General features: G+C 38.9%; 1 protein-coding gene across 1 annotated transcript in view; it reads right to left on the bottom strand.

The window, feature by feature from the left end:
* Positions 1 to 4,434: 4,434 nt before the first annotated feature.
* The window catches only part of ttyh3b (tweety family member 3b), a 35,091-nt gene continuing 19,563 nt past the window's right edge, over positions 4,435 to 19,962 (bottom strand). The window contains exons 6-15 of the mRNA XM_014974395.2: positions 19,445 to 19,540; positions 19,233 to 19,305; positions 19,062 to 19,137; positions 18,066 to 18,121; positions 17,870 to 17,962; positions 16,953 to 17,045; positions 16,733 to 16,869; positions 12,540 to 12,710; positions 10,690 to 10,765; positions 4,435 to 7,851 (exon numbers count right to left, since the gene is read on the bottom strand). Of these exons, the coding sequence (XP_014829881.1) occupies positions 7,717 to 7,851; positions 10,690 to 10,765; positions 12,540 to 12,710; positions 16,733 to 16,869; positions 16,953 to 17,045; positions 17,870 to 17,962; positions 18,066 to 18,121; positions 19,062 to 19,137; positions 19,233 to 19,305; positions 19,445 to 19,540 (1,006 nt within the window). The 3' untranslated portion in view covers positions 4,435 to 7,716. The remainder of the gene's footprint in view (positions 7,852 to 10,689; positions 10,766 to 12,539; positions 12,711 to 16,732; positions 16,870 to 16,952; positions 17,046 to 17,869; positions 17,963 to 18,065; positions 18,122 to 19,061; positions 19,138 to 19,232; positions 19,306 to 19,444; positions 19,541 to 19,962) is intronic.

Genomic DNA, 19,962 nt, shown 5'->3' with positions numbered 1-19,962 from the left:
CATACTTTGAATATTGTATAGTGCTATGAAAAGGTTTTTGCCTGGTTAAGATTGATTTTGTGTTTTTGCTCTTCAGTCACTTCAAAGACAACCTGAGTAAATATGACCTGAGGATTTAATAGAGTTAGATAATCTCACTCATGATGTTTGTTGGCAGGTGGATCTTTTGGTCAATTTGAAAATTTCTGCTTGACACCAGTTTCGTTTCTTATTATTGAATCATGAACTTTGACCTTAACAGAGGCTAGTGAGGCCTGCACGACTTTAGATGTTGTTCTATGATGGTTTGTGACGTCCTGGATGTTTTCTCAATTTGTGTTGTGACTCTTCCTGTGGTTCATCTTCAAACTGCTTAGTAACTCTTTCTAGACTCACGGATGTCAACAGCATGTCTCAAATTTCTCAATTCATTTCTATTGTGGCATAAAATTGCTTAATGAAGACATTTAATCTCAATTTTGTTGGATTTGCTCTATATAAGTACGTTTGTTGACACTACTGGTCTACCAGGTGTTATAAGATGTGGTTCATAACAGTTAATTTATTCATTCAACAAAGAGGTCATTTACTTTTTAGCTTGGATAGATTTTTTTTCCTGGGATAAATCATCATTTGAAAACAGTTATCTTTGATTTGTGTGACAAAACAGCAAAAACAAAAACTGTAGGAATCTGTCAGGGACAAATGCTTCTTTGCACTTCTGATTCCTCCAGACTTTCAGTTTTTGTCATTATTTAACAGACTTCCAGTCTATAAGAATAGCTAAAGCAAATAATGTATTTGAAATAGAATTTCTAATACAGGGACAACAAACTAGTGTCAAAAACCACAAACAGCAGAAACAATCTTTAAAATTCTTTGAGATATCTATAATTATAATCTTCACATCTTCTGAGGATGTCATGGCAAATCATGGCATATTTTTGCTTATTTTGTTTTTCACAAAAACAGTTTGTATTGAAGGACCAAATTACATATGCTTTTTAAATATAAAGTAGAATGCGAATTAGAATATAAATCTCTATCTTGTTTATTCCAACTCACAGTACAAAATACAACTTTTCCTGTCTTGTGTTGGCACATTTCATAGTTTCCTGTGAGATAATGCCTATATTACATTTTCAATGTGCTGTTCAAAAAGGTCAGTAAATACATGTATTTATTCACAAAAGGTGGTTTAGAAACTATTTGTGAATGTAGAAACGTTACCCAAAAATCTCTAATATCTTATTTATTTTTCATACCTTTTAAAATGTTTTTGCTTAGATGGCAACAAAACTCATATCTCTTCATTATTACCAAGCCTGTTGTTTCCCATCAGTCACCTGTGAAGCAGATTTATAAAATGAGCCACACTGAGCTTAATCAGGAACTCCATTTTACGTACACTACCTAGTGACTGGCAATATGTTTACATTCAAAATACAAAAGCAAGTGCAAACAGATGTCCTGAAGCAATCCCCATCAGATCGTTGAAAGCTCCAGGGTGTTGGCATGTCGTAGCTCTTCCTGGTCCTATAATGCAAATCAAGGTGATGACATAAAGGCTCCAAGTTGACATGCAGGCCATGCAAACACACAAATGTATTTTCACTGACTAATCAGGACTTTCTGTGCCTTCCTTTCATTTTACTAACAGTTTGTATCTAACCCTACCCCTAAATAATCACTTTTAAGGCAAGATCTCACAGAACTGTCGTTGAAACAGCCCCAATCCAGAACCGCCCAGACAGTTACAGTAAAGTAGGAAAAAGTTGCTTTGTCTCAATGAAAGAAGTGCAAAATTGACAGTTTTAAGTAACTGATGTCTGGATTATATATTAAACTTTATTTACTGTCTAAGCATCCCAGAATGCTGAAAAAGAAGAGTTTTAGTGATTTGAGACTAAAACGTGTAAACAAAGCAAAGTATTATCGCACTTAGAGTAATGTGTGCTTTACCTCAGTGAAAGTAGTGCAAAATGAAGAGTTTTAAGACTAATATCTGCAGTGTATGTTAAACGTTATTTACTGTCTAAGCATCCCAGAATGCTGAAAAAGGTTTAGTGGTTTTTGACTAGAACACATCTAAACATTGTGTTTATCTGATTCAACAACAATGAGGCAGATGGAAGAGAGACCAACTACTGATCTGTGTGGAGCTCCATGTTTCAGCATGGCAGTGGATGGAAGCACAGATGTGACTGATCAATATCAGTCACATCTGTGCTGATGTGTTTGATGAAGTTTCCAAAAGAAGACTTTTCATTACAAAGATATTGCAAAAAATAAAAAATAAAAATAAAGACCTCATCAGGTCAAAAAAGACCCATTTACACATCGGAGGGTTAAGAGGATCCTCCTGACCCACAGTTCAAAATAGATCAAGCAGATAGAGCCAGTTTCTAACTGTGACTGATGTGTGTCTAACTTCTGGAAAAAATACCTACTCTCTTTATAAAACCTATCAAAAATAAGTTTAATTTATTTGTTCATGAGTATTCTCATAAGTAAAATCTCAGATTTTTACATGGTATGTATGAGGTGGAAAACAGAACACATGCTAAATTTTAATGTGTGCACATTTACTGACTTACATTTACAAATTTACATGTCTATGCAGGCATTTTTAATTGACAGTAATCTTACCCCATACATAACTCCTTGTGTTTCCATAGCAACTAAAACAAACAAGAACCTGACACAGGTTGTTTGACATCATCATGTTGATGAGAACCTCTATGTTCTCATCAATGATGTCATAAGAGTTCAAAGAGATAAAAGAATACAAGAATTCTCAGTTTGCTTCTCAACTTGGTTGGAGGTAGATCGATTCCAGAGAGACGACTTCAAACTGATTTTACAAACCATTTTAACTGTTCACCAAGTCAAGATGATTTTTGATATTTATGGGACCTTGGATTTCTTGTTACAACGGGAGTTGAAAAGTTGTTAGGATAGAGCATAAGAGGCAAAGACATTTTAGTAGAGAGCTCTGAGGACGAGAGATCAAAATACTTTGGTTTGGACATTGAACCATGAAGACCAAAAGGACATGGAAGATTCCTCTAAGGATGAGGAAGTTACCGTCAAAACCACAACTATGGATTTAACAGTAAAGGCATCAGGAGACTTTGTTGTTTTTGAAAGTGTCAATGTTCCTCATGACCAAATGGACCTGGATGTGTTTGCTTGCTCACAGGTTGAGTGAGTTACCTTAACAACCACAGTTAACTCTTTATCAACACAGACATTACAGTGTCTTTACCAGACTTCCTGGAAACATAAAGGACCTGGATGTGAAACCAGCAAGGAAATTGTGACAAATTTTGAAGAAATTTCTGAGGATTCATCAGCAGAAGAAAACTTAGAAGATGAAATTCAAAATGACACAGATGATTTCAACAGAGTGGATGTTAATCTTCAGCCGACCATGTAGTTTTGCAAATTTTCCAACTCATTCTTCAACTGTTGGATGAATGCCACAACACATAGCATTATGACTTGAATATTACTAGAAGGTTTGTGGTTCAGTATCTGGACTTTCTACAGAGACTCCATTGTTTATGAGGTTTTTCTTTACAGCAATGCACCATCCAGGAAGATATTTCCCCCAGATGAAGTTTTTGCAGTTCAGAATGAAATAACTGAAACACTGAAGATGAAGGATGTGATACATCGGGACAAGCCAGGAGTCTTTTTGTTTTATATGTTGCAATCTGACCCAATATGGCATTAACAGACTATGAGCTGTACACAGCTGACTATTGTGAACAATGTCAGAAGTCTTCATGTGTTATTTACCTACCAAAGGAACAAAGAGACACTACAACTACTTTTCTAAACTGTTATACAGTAAGTGTGGAATTGCAGAATGTTGTGACACCTGCAACTCCAACATAAAGACAGAAAACTTTAAATGTTTAAATAATTGGAATGTTTTATTTGTTGTTTTGATCATGTAAATTACATTTTTTGTTTCTTCTATAAAAGTTTATGAGTATAAAAGTTTTTAATCATAATTAACATTGAATTAACATGTTTTTCAATCTGGGAATTTATTATTTAGAAGGGTTTATGACGTTTTAAATTAAGGACAATATATTGCTTCAACGTGAATTCAATATTTCTGCCTAACCATATTTCAATGTTGATCCAATCACATTTTGCTAGCTGGATTAGTATGATACCAGGAAGTGAGCGGACATGGCCACACACTGTTTGAACAGCGACATCTGCTGGCAATTGGCAGTTAATGAAGAAAGTGAACTATTTTAAGGTGCAATTTCCGGTTTTGTACTCTGGTGATTACAAAATTGAAATTAGTTTTAAAAATTACAATGGCCACGAGTGTACAAGAAAATTCTAGGGGATCTTTACAACCTTGCTCTCCATCCGATGGGGAAAATATGGTTGTTTTAACCAGGTCAAAACAAAAAAGCAGCAGCCGTGATCTGTACATTAAACATGTTTAATTTCATTTTTTAACACTTACTCCAGGCTGAATCATTACCACAGTTTTGACATGTAAATTGTTAATATCAGTTAAAACCATCAGAAAATAAAAACACCAATAGAAAACACTGTCTCACATCTGCACACAGGTATATGAAGTCCTGTTGGCATCTCTCTCTCTCTCACACACACACATTCACACACACAAATTACTGTTTTTTTACACTTTATCCTACTGCACACAATGTCAGATACAACTCAGGATTCAGGAGAACAGACAACACTGAAATAGTCTTATTAAAGCATTGCAATACAGAGAATCATTCATCATTAATGGGGGATGTGTTCTCCTTATCCTCCAAAAAAACAAAAACTAGCTAGTCATTATTCATTTTTAAAGTCTTCTTTTAAAAGACAGAAGAAATAAAAAAAACAAAACATAAAGTGGTATGACTTTTTTTAAGAGTTTATAAATATTAAAGGCCACTCATTAGTGACTTGTCCCACAGATCTTAACATCATTTGCATTAATGGTGCAAGAAAACACGGTTAAGTCTTAGAACATAGGTAGCATCGCAACACGGACATTTTCTCTTCCTAGTAAAACCACACGTGTGAGATTGTCTCGCTACAACGAGAGGTGGCCATTGTTTAAGTTAAGCAGACAATATTAAAATCTTCTATACAAACGGTGGGTGAGAAGATGTGTCTATACTGTGCCACCTATAATGCAAATCAGTGAGGAGATAGTAGCGTTGCCCCAGCTCTTGATGTAAACAGGACTAGATGATGGAAAGAGATTTTAAACAATGCCCCAATGCCAATAAGGCATGTACGAGAATCAGAATCACGCCACGCCGTGTGTGTGCAGATATGGACGTGACTCAGGCTATTCAGGCAGCCCAGCCACACCGATCGACCAACACTGAGAGAACATCAGCCAATCATGCTGCAGAGATGCCACACACAGGGGTTCACAACTACAGTTTGTTATTTTACACTGTACAGAGCTTTAGAGCAGGTGGCAGTGTCCCATCACAGGCAGTGAGTTTTAATTCTTCATCTCATAGAGTCACCTCCCACAGAACTTGTGCTTGAGTGAAAAAACAACAACAACAACTTAAAAACATTATCCCAATGGTGCAAGGCAAGATTAACTGCTTAAAAAAACTTAAACAGGAAAGGTTCAGGAATATAAAAGAAAAAATTTAAAACTATTCTCGGTCACAGTATCACATCCTAAATAAACAAAACAAAAATCACCATGTGACAAGTTAATGATTTTAAGTAAAACTATTTTCTGTGACCCAATTATCATTCAGAGACAACAGAAATTTGTTTTATTAACATATGTTTTCCCACATTTCAACCACAAACCTCAATATATTTTAGTGGAGCTTCATGTGGCAGACAAAAGGGACTGATGAATGAATACAGTTTTACTTTTTTTTTTTGACAAATAACATAAAATATGTTATTTGATTAATCCTCTTTACTCCGACATCCAGTGGAACCAAGAGCTTTCAGAAGTCTACTACTTGGTAAAAGGAGCCATTTAAACTCATTATGAATTTCCTGTGGAGTCCTCAGAGGTTTGGAAGAGATTAGTGAACAAACAGCATCATGGAAATGACAAGACATGTAGGAGACCATCCAAACCACAGGCAGAAAGTGCTATTCAATTAGAATTAAAGTCAATATTGTAGTCTAAATGCAAAGTAAAATATGAGAAAAAATCATTTCAAATCATCCTTTACTCAACATACTCACTTTAAACAAAGCGGTGGGGGTGTTGCGCTGTGAGGGACGCGTTTGTTCAGAAACCTCCAAAAGACTCGAGATTGAGGTGGAGGTTCACTAAAGCATTATCGTGTGTTAAAGTGGTCCAGTCAAAGTCCAGATCAAGAGTCTGTGGTCAGACTTGCTGGAAGCTCTCTATCTTATCTGACTGAGATGGAGCCATTTTAGTTTTGAGCCTCCAGAAACTGGAAGAAGCAGGTCCTGATGGGACTGTAGCTGTCATGGCAACTAAAAGTGCTTTTTAATCAGAAAAAAATATCCATCCACTTCACAACTATCTGCTTTTTGTTGGTCTATCAAATAAAATTTCAGCAAAATAAATTGATGTTTGTGGTTATAATGGGGGAAGAGGAGAAACTTGAAGGTCTATGAATAACACTGAGGCACTGCATGTCCCTCAGCACAATCCTGAAGGGAAAAAGCAACATTTTTATTCTCCCTCTCCATCCTGACCTTCTGACAGCTTTATATAGCACCTAACAGGCTTTAACTTGCAAATAGTGTCCGCTGATTCCCTTTTCAAATATTTGTCCTATTCCCTTATCGCTGACAGCTACACCAAAAAAAAAAAAAAAAAAACTCTCCTTACACGTTTCATTTTTCTGTTATGAGTCATCCTGAGGCAGTAGGAGATGAGAACAGCATCAGGCATCCTTTATTTTCATTAGTCAGTTTATTTGGCACAAGTTGAGCTTTTTTTTTTCTTTTTTTTAATCCGTGCTCCACAGCTCCCACTTCCCAGATAAACGTGTGTGTTGTACAACAGAACTCCTGGCTCAATTCAGAATGCATTAATTGGTGTGTGTGTGTGTGTGTGTGTGTGTGTGTGTGTGTGTGTGTGTGTGTGTGTGTGTGTGCTGTACATGCACGTAAACACGATGACGGTGGACACGACGATCCGAGCCTTAAAAGACGAGTTGAAAAGGGAATGTGAACGTGGCGGCGCAGCTCAGTTCCTACCTACTGTCACGGCGTTCTGAGTCACTGACTTATTTACACACATGAGCATTTAGTTGGTGTGTGTGAGTGTGCATGTGTTTGTGTAAATGGTACAGTGAAGAGTTTCCATGATGAACACACAGACCACCACATAACCAGAAAGCATTAAACAGTCTACTCCTCATGAAATCAGAATAAAGCGCATGTCGCACTATTTACAGCTCTATACAATGTGTGTATTTGTGTGTGTGTCTGGCTGCGATTTGTTTCAATGTAAAAGCGTCTCGGAGCTGGGGGGATTGATCAGATACATCCCAGGAGGAGATATCAGAGGAACAGGAGGAGGAACGGCAGAGAGAGGCTGAGCTGGACGAGCCGCTCAAAGCCGGATCCACCTGGAGGACAAACGGGGAGCCGCTCAGACCCGATGTGTGGCTTCTGGCTTCATCTTAAAAACAGATTCGGTGGGATCCTGCTGAGCTCCGTCCTGAGAGCTGTTGGCTGTGAGAACATGGCTGAGGCAGTGCTGTGTTGAACTGGTCTCTAGTGGACTGAGGACTGAGGCCGGGCAGCGGGGTTAGGCCGACTGGAGGGATCCAGTTGGTCGTTGGGAACAGAGCGGCGGTTCTGCTCCGGTCGGTTGGTGGCTAGGTATTTCGCTCTCATACTGGAGGTGTACTGGATGGAGAGAGGGAGTACAAGGAGGAAGGAAGAGCAAAAGAGGAGGAGGATGAGAAGCATAGAGGAAGGTACAGGAACAAGACAAAGGAAACATGAGTGGAATAATTAAACCTCTTTTGTACTTCAGAGCATCAGCTGACAAATCCAGCTGAATCCAAACATTTACATGCTATATTACAACAAAATACTATTTTTCCCCACTGACTATAAATCACACTGAACTTTGTCTGATTTAGATCCATCAGGATTACCAAAATTACTTATGCTAGTTATACTAATACTGAGAGAATCTTTTAAAACTCTCTTCAAAGTTAAAAGTTTACATGCACTATGCCGTCAAACAATTTGGTAAAGCTAAGAGAATGATATCAGGTCTTTGTAAGCTTTAGAAGAGCAGAATTCAATGGATGAAACCAGATATTTACACTCACCAAACAAAAAGACACAATCTGAAGTTAAATCAGACCAAACGTCCTGTTTTAGGTCAGTTAGAATGAGGAAAATGATTTCTGTTTTATAAATGCCAGAGAAGGCAAGAGGAGAGACAGGAGGCAGGTAGAAAAACTTCTCAGAATCAGCAGCTGTCAGAGGGACCGGAGTGAGATGACAGTAAACTACTGTGAGAAGATTGTGTTTGGAGGGGTTAGGGTTGTCTCGTAAAAATGACCATGCTGAAGTTTAGGAATGGAAAAAAAAAATCTAAAAAAATTCTCTGATTCTGGTGATTTTTTTATTTTTTTTGTCTAAAATGTAAAACTGTTTTAGTGAAAATATTTTTTTATTTACTTTTTTACAGTTTATGTAAATATCTGGTGTCAATTACAGGTAGAAGGAGATAAACACACACATACAGGTCATTGGATCAGTCATTTGGACAGCCAGGATCTGACTACAGCAGTCATTCACTAAGTAGCAGCTGATTAGAGCTACATGAAGTTATTGTGATTTCTTTGAAGTTAGTCTACTTCTGATGTAGTGGGTTAGCCTGGTATGCGTTAGTGGTTTCATGTGGGAGTCACAGTAAAAGGGGGTCTTGTGTTTCCACATCCCTGCGGAGGGCAGACGGTCAGCGCTGCCTGTGAAAGCAACGAGCTGCCGTCATTCAGCCGTTTGTGGAAGCTCTGGACGGTGGAGGTGGGAGCAAAGTGGCAGTGTGGCTGCTGGATGGTGAAAGGTGACGGGGGGGAGGCACAGAAACAGCAGACACATACACCTCGACCAGAACATGTGCACACATAGACACAGTGTGGAACAGGAAGGAGGGGGAGAAAAGGAGCTGCAGAGGTTTGGGCTCCAGTGTTTCAGGGGGATGAGCTGCGTTCGGACAGGCGGCAGCGAGCGGAGAACGTGTCTGAACGGTTCGGCTTCAGCTGGCCACAGCATCCACACGCATGAAATCTACAGCTGATATAATGTGAGGGGGGTTTCACCAACAAACAAGCCCAGCAACTGTCAAAGTCACAACGACCAGTAGAGGAGCATCTCAATAAAGTAGAGTTTCATCCGAAAGGGAAATTCATGGATTCAGTTCAATTCCAATCAAACTCCGAACTCACTGATACGTTTCAAGCACTTATTTTCTTTCTGATGGTTTTAAGCTAGTCGAACTAAAAATTCAGTTTCTCAGAGAAGGAAAAATTACAAAAGACCAAGAAGAAAGAATTTTAATATCTACAGCTCTGGAAAAAATGAAGAGCCCACTGCACTGAAAACCTCCTGGTTATTTATTAATTTCTGAACTCTTCCTCAGATCAAACATTAATATTGTTGTTTCTAAATGAATATGAACTGAACTTGTTTTCTTTGCATTATTTGAGGTCTGAAAGCACCACATCCTTTTTGTTACTTTGATCATTTCTACATTTTTGCTTGGAATTTCAGAGACATGATGTCAGTAGTTCAGAGAGGAGAGGATTGTGAAAAGGAAAACCCACGGTGGGGTTTAGAAGAGGTGGACCAGGCTGGGACAGACCGAGGAGTCAGAGCCTCCAGACACACACTCACCCGTGTGTGTCAGAACCATTTTAAGGAGAAAAACGACCTGAGTGTTGCTCAGTGGTCCACACATCACACTGTCACTGAATACTGATGGAGCTGTGTTACCTGCTGGTGTTGCTCCAAAGTGTTTCATCACATCCAGAACCAGCACACACCTGGAGGATCTCATGTTTCTCTCTGCTGATGAGTTTTATGAAGATTCCATAACAAGCAAGCATTTGAAGTATTTCAGTTTGTGCTTAATGAATCGATATAGTACGAGTTTCACTTTTTAAATTGTAGTTAGTGGAAAAATAGATTTTTTTTGATGATATTCAAATTTATTGAGATGCACCTGAAATTCATTTTAGCTAAGAGATCTGAGTATGTTTGCAGTTCTTCCACATAGGTTTTGCTGCTGAACGGCAAAAACGCACGAGTTCAGTCTGAAAAATGTTCACCACTATGTTAACCACTATACATCAGAAATAGAGGCCAACTCTGTGTCCAACATGACACTACAGGCAAATCAAAACAACAATTTCTCTTTCAATTCACATGCAAATGGTACAAAAAAACCTCTTCTTTTTAAGCTCCAGTGTCCCAGGCTGCCAAAATGACTCATGAAGCTTGAACCATGGTCACTGTCTAGTTTGAGCACAGATGACACTTGCAGGGATGAAGGGAAAGAGGACTACCTTCCAATATCCACACACAGCATGTCAGACGACTGAGATGGGAAAAACTTCACACCCTTGTTATCGGCAGGACAAACAGAATCTCTGTGGGGTTTGCTTCGTGCTGTGGGTATTGGAATACAGTAGAAGGGAGCGTGTGATCTAGAAAGTGTGCACTTACAGAGGGTGGAGGGGACTCCCTGCCAATCAGGGGGGTGTTCTCACACCGGGGGTTCTGAAAGTTTGCGTTCTGGCTCCTGCATTGTGAAATAAGAGGTTACTTATTTAATGTGCTCACCCTGCTGCTGAGCTCCTGGTCTGTGTTTGACCTCTAATCTGCTCATCATAACTGATCTGTTACCTCAATGATAAACAGGGACCTTCAACTTGGCAATATATGACGTGCACAAAAAGTTAAATATTTCTTATCGTGTAACAAAAAATGTGAGGAGCCACAGGAAACTGATACATGCCTATATATTTAGATTAATTTATTATCAACAGTACTGTTTAAAATGTTTGGATTTGATCAATATGTATGTTGACTTTGTAAATACATAGTGCCTTGAGAAGGTATTATAGACTTTTTTACATTTTATCACATTACAAGAACAAGCTTTAATGTACGATTTTTATGCTCATCACAAAAGTCTGAGGATCATTTTTACTCAGCCCCCTTCAATCAGATGCCTCTAAATAAAATCCAGGAAAAACAACCGCATTAAAAGAACAGGTATCACAAAGAACTAAAGTTCACACCAGAAAGGTGCAGATTAAGTTACAAAAACAACATTCCAGTACCAAGCTCCAGTTCAATGGGACAACTACAAGTGAAACATCCTACAAATTCTTTTTTATAAGACAGTGATGAGAAGAAAGTCCTGTCTCCAGTTTGTCACAAGCCTCATCCTTCACAGTAGACGTGACAGAATGCACTCTGGTCAAATGAGATCGAGGTTGTCCCTTTTGGCCTACAGGAAAAACGTCATGTGAGGTAGATAACTACCATCAACCCAAACACACTGAAGCACACGAGCTTCTTCAGCAGGGATTTAGTGGAAAATTAAGATGATTAAAACAGGAAGAAAACCTGTCACAGGTTCCAATAGGCATCACACTGGCTGAGGGATTCATCTATCAGCAGAACAACAGTCCTACATACAGTCAGAGTATTTCCATGTGTTAGAATAACCTGGTCTAAGTCCAGACCTAAAGCCAGTTGAATGTATGGCAACACTTGACAGATGATGCTTCGGCACCCTGTATCCAGTCTGACTCAACTATTTTGCAAAGAAGAACAAGCAAAGCTCTGTCCATGTGGAGAGCTGATGGAGACAGGATGTACATCTGTAAAATACAGTTCTGTAAAATATTAACTCTGGGTGGCAGAACGTTTCACTTTAGTAAACAATTAAAAAGCTCTCCATCACTTTTGTTTCTTTTCACACTTTTGTTCTCCTTTCTTGTTGGCCTATCATTGAGAATCTCATTAAAATACATTAAACATTAGTTTTAATGTGACAAAATGTAAAAGAGATAAACAGTTTTTAGTGCAAAAGCACTAAAAAAGCCGTACTAACTATTCCAGCACAGTTTCTGCTTGCAGTTAACATGATGTGCTTAATTAAATCAAAATGCAACAAGCAGCATCACAACATTAAAAGTTTTTTAAGAGTTGTTCTGTTCTGAGCAAGGGAGTCAGTCCTGTGGCAACCACATGCATGCATGGTGACATTATAACTTATGTCACTGGGCCGCTAACATGTCTTTACTGCATTTATCTGATTTCTGAAAATACTGTGGGGATAAACAGGCAGGTCGGCTAAAAGAGGCAGCAGGAGTTTTCCTATCACTCCAACAGGCGATCTAATGAGGAGTTTTCTACGCTGACAGGTTGGTCACAGAGCACATGACTACACTAAATATGTCTAGGTTGTGTACTCTGGGCCACACAAGGCTAGCATCAGCTGCCTATAGCCTGCATGTGCATTGATTCTGGTAGCCTCTGGCTAGCGGCTGGTGCTAACTCACATGTATTCAGTGACGGGGGCATTGCTGACAGTGTGGGCTGTGGCAGGCAGGCTAGCTTCGCTGCCATAGCTGGAGCCACAGCTGTAGAGACTGGGCATGTGAACACGGTACAGGTTATCGTGCACGCCGCGAGAGGCACCCGACTCGTCTTCTCCGTCCTCGTCATCCATCCTTCAACCGGTCAGATTAAGAGCAGGGCATGAGAGGGCATGATGGGTAAGAAGGAAAGAAGGTAGAGGGGGAGGGAGATCCGAGAGAGACAACAGAGTATAAACAAGTGATTGAAGATGAGGTCAGAGGGAGAGGGGAGGATTATTGGAGGTCTCCAAAAATAAATGAAACACCCAGCCCAGGCCATGCCTCCAGCAGCTGAATGAGTAGAAACGGGTCATTGACAGCATTCATCTACAGACAACATCTACTGCAAAAACAAAAGGTCTGAAACAGGAAGCTGCATTTTTCATTTTTGAACACTTTAATTCATGTGCACTGTATAAACACATTATCCTTAAAGATAGCCATGCAGTCATTGTTTTTATGCATCTATTACTGAGATAGATGTTTTGCTGCTGTTATTTAAAAGCAAATAAGTCTGTCAAAGCAGAATTAAGTCTCAAGTAGGGCTGGGCGATATTTCATACAGCATGGAGAGTTTTGTTCATCTTGAGACATCAGAAATGCAATGAAAACCATCTGGTTTGATTGAAGATTTGAACTGAATATTTCCCTAAATGCTTCAGTATCTTTCCCCCTACCCCCTTTTTTCTTGGAGCATCTTGGAGACAACAAAGCAAAAAAAAAAATCCCTCTAAAAATGAGTTACAAGTGTTCAGTCTTAAACCTGCAGTATGTAACTCTTATTTTAAAAAAATCTGCTTTTTGCATATTTGTTAAAACTGTCACTATGTTGCGACGGTATAGCATAAGACAATAAGACAGATAAGACCTGGTTACAAAAAGAGATTTTCTGGAAGTTATCCATGTTTTATTAACTGAATTAGGACTATTTTGCACAGCTGAATCCAAAAATAACATCCATTTTTCTCGGTCAAGTCAGGTTTTTATTCTAATGTCATTTAGAGAAATTTGATCTCCTGACTGAATTGATGACATTTTTTGACATTATCAGTTCATTTATGTTAATATTTCTCATCCAAAAAAGGTTTTAAGAGAGAAAAAAATTGTGTATTAATTAATATTTATAGTGTATAATTAAATGTCACAAACTTGGATTTCTGTAAATTGAATAATAAACATCAATAAGAGTAAGTACACGTAAGTTGAACATCACGTCTTCATTGTGTAAAATTCTCCATCTCTTTTCTGTCCTGAGGGAATCTCTCCTCCTGCTCTTCACTCATTGATCAGATTCTCTGGAAACTGATCCAGATGTGAGAACAAGTCCTGCATTTTGATGCTGATGTTGCTTCATAGTTCTGAAGGTTGACCTGTTTGAGCAAAACCAGTGTGATTTTTGGATTCAGCACATCAACATGACCCTAAAACCCCAGATAATTTCAAGTGCCTCTGCCTTCTCCCAGTGCTCCCAGTGCTGGGATACACAACTCAGTCAGAAACAACCAATCAGAGCCAGGGGGAGAGTTTTAGCACCGTCAGTTATGCTTGTGTGTGTACTGCTGTTTCAAACAGAAGCAATCAATAAAGGGGTCAAATAAGGGGAAATGACCTGCACTTGCACTTTATCAAGCCCAGAGGACCTGAAAGCATTTTAAAGTACATTCAGTCATTCGCAGGTTAATGTTAATTGTTTAATAAAGTCCTCAGTCATATATTTTCTACATCTACTTCCATGAATGTATACATAGCACAATGTTTCCACTCAAACTGCTGGTAAACAGTCAGTTTTGTGCTTGGCACCATCCAGCAGTATTTTTCAAGTTTTCCCACTTGCAAAAATTAATTTTCATGGCACATAGACAGACCTCAACCGTGAGACAGAATCTAAGAAAAGTGGAAAAAAATCAAATACAATTTCTAAGTCATTAATTATTAACTTATTTCATGAAATAAGTATTTGATCATCTACCAACTAGCAAGAAATCCGTCTCTCACAGAGCCCTGTCACTCTCCATCATGGCCTGTTTTAACTACACCTGTTTGAACTAAATGCCAGTATAAAAGACATCTTTCCACACTCTCAAACAATAAGACTTAAACCTCTGTAGACCGGCATTAGGGGAGTGGGCTACAGAAGGACAACAGGCAAATAGGTGTTATGGAACAACCTTGTGTTGCTAGGCAACAACTTACACTGAAGACAAGTCGTGTCTGGGTCTTCCAGCATGACGATGACCCCAAACATACAGCCAGAGAAACTACAAAGTACTTCAGTGTCCTGGAGTGGCTTAGACAGTCTACGTATTTGAACTCAACAGAAAGTCTGTGGAGGGAGTTGAAGCGCCATGTTGCCAAGTGAAAACTGACAGATCTGGAGAAGATCTGATCAAGAACTATCTGACCTCTGCAACTGGAATCAAAGCTTTCAGTAACATATCAAACATTTATTTAATTCCATAATACACAAATTAATTATTTGAAAATCATACAGTGGAATCTGAACGATCGTCTAAATTAAAGACAATCTAACAAGCCTTCTGATTTTTAGCCTTTAGGCAAAGAAATGAGATAAAATATCAATTCAAATGTCCTACATTTTCACATTTGTATAGGAACCCTGAATATATCACTATAAATCCCTAATGCATAGTAGCAATTTTTAGGGAATATCACCCAGCCCTGATAACAACAAAGCGTGATTATTTCCTAATTTGTTTATTTTTAATATGCTTAAAAAATAGTAAAGCAAAAGTATTGGGGTAAAAGCAGATAATGTGACTGAACTAAAAAAACTATCTTCAGACATAAAAATGGTTAAATGTAAAACGACCAGCAACGGAACAAAATGAGGCTTTAAAAAAGTATGTGCTGATTTGGAAGTTGGATCTCTGGCTGCAGAGCTGGACACAACATGAAAGCACAAAATTTCACGCTGACATCAAAAACACTTTCTTGGTCTTTTTAGTATTTTTGTATCTGCTGTTTACATATCGACACCATTACGGCAGGTGATAAAGAGATAAAAAGAGAGGGAACTCTTATTTAGATGAACCAATGCAGAAAATAAGGACAATGAGATATCTTGCCACCAGATGGCGGTATTTTGCCCTATCAATAAAATGGACAGTAGAGCCTGCTCACTGGTGCATTAATGAACCCAGTGAGGGTCAGATATGAACTTCCCCTTATTCCTGTTGGGCCATATGCTTGGATTTGCTTTGATCCAAACCCAACAGAAAACCATAAAAACACCACTATGGCACAGCTCTATTGTAATAGGAACAATCCATCCCTGCATTCAAAGCTTACATCTATTGCACCGATTGTAATGCTGAATTATTATTATTAGATCATATGACTCTTCAGTTATCTCAATATGCACCATCATTTGCTGAAGCCCGAAGCATTTCCAAATCAGGACAGGGGGAGAGAGTCAGGGAAGGAACAGAAGGAAGAAGTGGGGCAAAGGGGGGGAAAAAATGTGGTGGCATCCTGATCAACACAACATGGGTGCTCCAAGTCAAAAGAAAATGAGAGTTGTGCAAACAGACAAACAAACCATCAGTCAAACTGGCAGCAATGAGGGCAGACAGTAAAATAAGAAACAACTGCATGGATGCAGAGACAGGCAGAGGGAGGTATGAAGAAGTTCAACAGTTTGGGAGGCAAATACACCCAAAAGCAATGACATGCATGGAGACTAAGGAGGTTCTGTTTAAGGCTTTTTGCGTTGTTTTCCATCAGGCATTAGAATTATTCACTGGAGCTGATAATGTGTGAATAATTAGCGAACAGGTTAGTCAAAAGACAAGGGTTTAGGGATGTGAAGAGTTGTATGTGGTCTGTATGCGGGTTTTCCATTTCATCATTTGCCTTGACTCAACTCTACTGTCCTACTGAAGACGGAATCTCTTCGGGGCAGATGTGATCAGCTGCTTATTTCCCAATACTTTCTCAAGTTGATAAAAAAATTTGGACTAAAGATTTTTGCAAAGAAAGGTTTTATGTTTGTCATCCTAGTTTACTCAGACTTTCTTTGCAGAATGAGCCAAGCCACCAATGGAAAAGTCTCATACCAGCATGAGAGGAACTTTGGAGGAGCATGTGTGTGTTACCTCTTCCTTGGCCAGGTATGTGGCACACTGCACACAATAGAAGAGAACATCAGAGCGGTGACAAAGGAGAACAGAACCAGGTAGATAAGACCTTCTACCCCATCATAGCACAGCCCAGTCAAAGCCTGGACGTAGTCCTTTAACAAAGAAGAGAGAAGAAACGTCAGCTGGGAAACGCGGATCGAATTTCTGTCATCAAACAAAGCAAACAGTGACTCACCATGTGTAGGCTGCGGCAGTCAACCAGGGCGGTCAGCTGGTGGAGACCAACCTCAGTGGAGTTGAGAACCGACTGGATTTGCTCCAGATTCTCCTGCACACAGAGCCAATGGTTTTCATACTGAGCAGACATCCTGCTTTATGTACATGTTCCAGAACTTCTTGAACTTTAGAAAATTGTTCATTTATAAACACAACTATAAACACACACATACTGCAGTGGGATTTTTAAGGATATAACAACAGGAAAGTGGAAAATATCTCTCTGTTGCTCCATTTTCTACCATTTTACATAGTAGAAAATGACAAGAGATTTTCACAACGTTTCCAAATAAAAATCTGTCTTTTCTATCCAAATCTAAAAAAAGTTTCATCTTGGTCTCATCTGACTAGAGCTCCTTCTTCGAAACACTCTTCCTTAAGTACTGGATTTGTGGAGAGCTTGAAAACTGGTGGCCCTTTAAACAAATCCTCCATCCTGAGTTGTGAATCCCTGCAGCTCCTCCAAAGCCACCACTGGCTTCTGGACTGTTTCTTTAAACACATTCCTCCTTTCATGGCTTGTAACTTCCCCTTAATGTTCTCCCTGTTCTGTCTTCTTGGTCTTAATGAAGCTGTCAATTCGCTGATGTTCTCTTTCAAATCTCTGAGGCCTCCAGGTCGCATCAGGCAATTTAGCTGTACTGGATTTTATTTAGGGATATCAGAATCAGATGGGCTCTGAAAACAAATACACACCCAACCTTTCAGATAGAAGATTAAAAAAGGGGTGAAGAGCCCTCCTTTGTGTTGATCTATGACACAGAATCTACATGGTAGTCTGTGGTTGTAGTTTAAGGGATGGGAATACATTTCCAATCCAGTACAAATGCACATCAGGGTAAAGCCTATAGATAGTTGCTCTGTAAGCAAATGCACCTTGGCAGTGGCATAATCACGTGTTGCTGATCTCAGTAGTTCTGCCACATCGTCCTGCATCTCCACCAAAGCTTTGTGACTCCCTGACAGCCTCTGCAAAACAAACAAGGAAGTTATTCAATAGGAAAGACGTCAGAGAAAACATGGTACTGTGAGACTGATGAGGAAAATCCAGAACACTGAGAGACATTTTTACCTGCTGGAACGGGTTCACTTTTCCAGAGCTGCACCTCAGGTAGTACTGCAGGATATCTGGCAAGGCATTCATAGATTCATGTTAGCATAAAAATATCCAATCCATTTGAATCATGCAGTTTTATAATAAAAAAATTAAAGTCTGCATTTTTTAGAATTTTACATGGCCTGCTTGTTCCTGCTGAGGCATGTTTACAGTTACACCAAGATACAGTTGAGTGAGTGAGAGTCTTTACTTGTATTTTAGAGTTGATAAAGATGTTGCTTTTATAATCATAATTAACAAAACTAGGCTTTTTGATAAGATTTACAGAAATCCTCTTTAATATCAAAGTGAAAACATATTTCAATTAATATAATATAAAAATAACATAATATTTTATTTCATTTTCCTCTTGTCAAAATCATTTTTGACAAGATGGCAATGAAAATGGTTTTTTAGGTAAATTACTTTGTCAAAAAAGCAAACTTTACTTTATTGTGATTGATTTGTAGATCACATAAAAGGCACCATATTTTCAAACAGGCACTAGATATGGGCAACATCTGAGTCCTACAGCAAGTAGATAGAGTGGAAACTACAGACAACAGGACTGTGTGGAAAGATGAAGCTGAACTAAGCATAAATATGATAAAAAGGGGAAGGAACAAATCAGCTCAGATTGAAAAAGAAAAAAAAAACTGCTCTGGATTCTCTGCGATGCCTTTGAGACGAGCAGAAGCAAGACAGGGTTTTTGATGCAACCCAAAATGTATTGAGAGGCAGTATGAGCTTTTAGATACCAGATTGTCAATCAAACCAAATCCCACTGGATGTGCTCAGCCACACACAAAGAAATGAACCACTTTCTAAAAATAGAAGCCATAGCAGCTTCAGCCATCAGAAGTCAAGCTGACATGTCTTCACTTCTTTGTCAACCAAAATGGACAACAGTGTTCATAATGCATAAACTACCTGCTGGACATCAGCACGGTTGTATTGTTTCGGTGTACATACCTTGATTGATGACTGCATTGTCTTTGGTTACACTGGTTATGTAGGAATCTGGAGAGACGCAGAAGTCACTGGCCGACTGTGGGAGAGCCAAACACAAATCAGACATCCAGCAGGAGGAATTACATCACTGTAGAGACAGAGAGCTCAACTGTGTTGCCATAGTTAACTTACAGCAGCGACACCCAGCTCAAGACCCAGAGAACCCCAGCTGATTATCAGAGTCAAAACCCCAAGGAAGCACACTCTGGAGGACGGAAGAGAAAAGAAACTCTGTTTAACCGATAATAAACTCGATGGCCATGCCACATTATGGTTTATACATTTCAGAGAACAAGCAGGGTTTGAATCAGAGCAGTTGGGGGTGATGATGCAACAGACCGTACCCAATCAGAGTACCCCGAGAGTTGCGAATGAGCCCAAAGAGCACCAGCAGACAAATGAGAACATCGAACAGCAGCAGACCAAGGTAACCCAACCACCTACAAGAATACAAAAAGGAACGCATTATTCCACAAAAAGCATTTCAAAACCTAAAATATGAGCTTCTCATTTACACTAATCAGGCAAAAAATATGACCTTTATATTCTCACGTTGTCTTACGTACTTTGCTGGTAGTTCAAGGTACAGTGCGAAGAGTAATGGAGACCAGGCACAACCCTGCTTTGTGTATATTTTGGAGGTAAAATTGTTCAACAGGCCAACACTGAGTTTGATTCTCACAGTATAATTATTTTATTGATCTTCTATGGTGTTAATAACCAGATTGTGTACACCAAATCTCTATAAGACCTTATAAAGGAAATTTCATTTAAATGGATGCATTTTCAATATAGCAAGACAATTAATTTTTTTTACAAAAACAATTTGTTTTGGTCAGGCAGGTAAACTGCCAAATGAGCT

This window comes from Poecilia mexicana, unplaced genomic scaffold (genome assembly GCF_051168715.1).
Source record: "Poecilia mexicana isolate PSO_F unplaced genomic scaffold, ASM5116871v1 scaffold_2, whole genome shotgun sequence".
In the NCBI taxonomy this organism is placed as follows: domain Eukaryota; kingdom Metazoa; phylum Chordata; class Actinopteri; order Cyprinodontiformes; family Poeciliidae; genus Poecilia; species Poecilia mexicana.
This window is presented reverse-complemented; position numbering and strand designations above follow the sequence as displayed.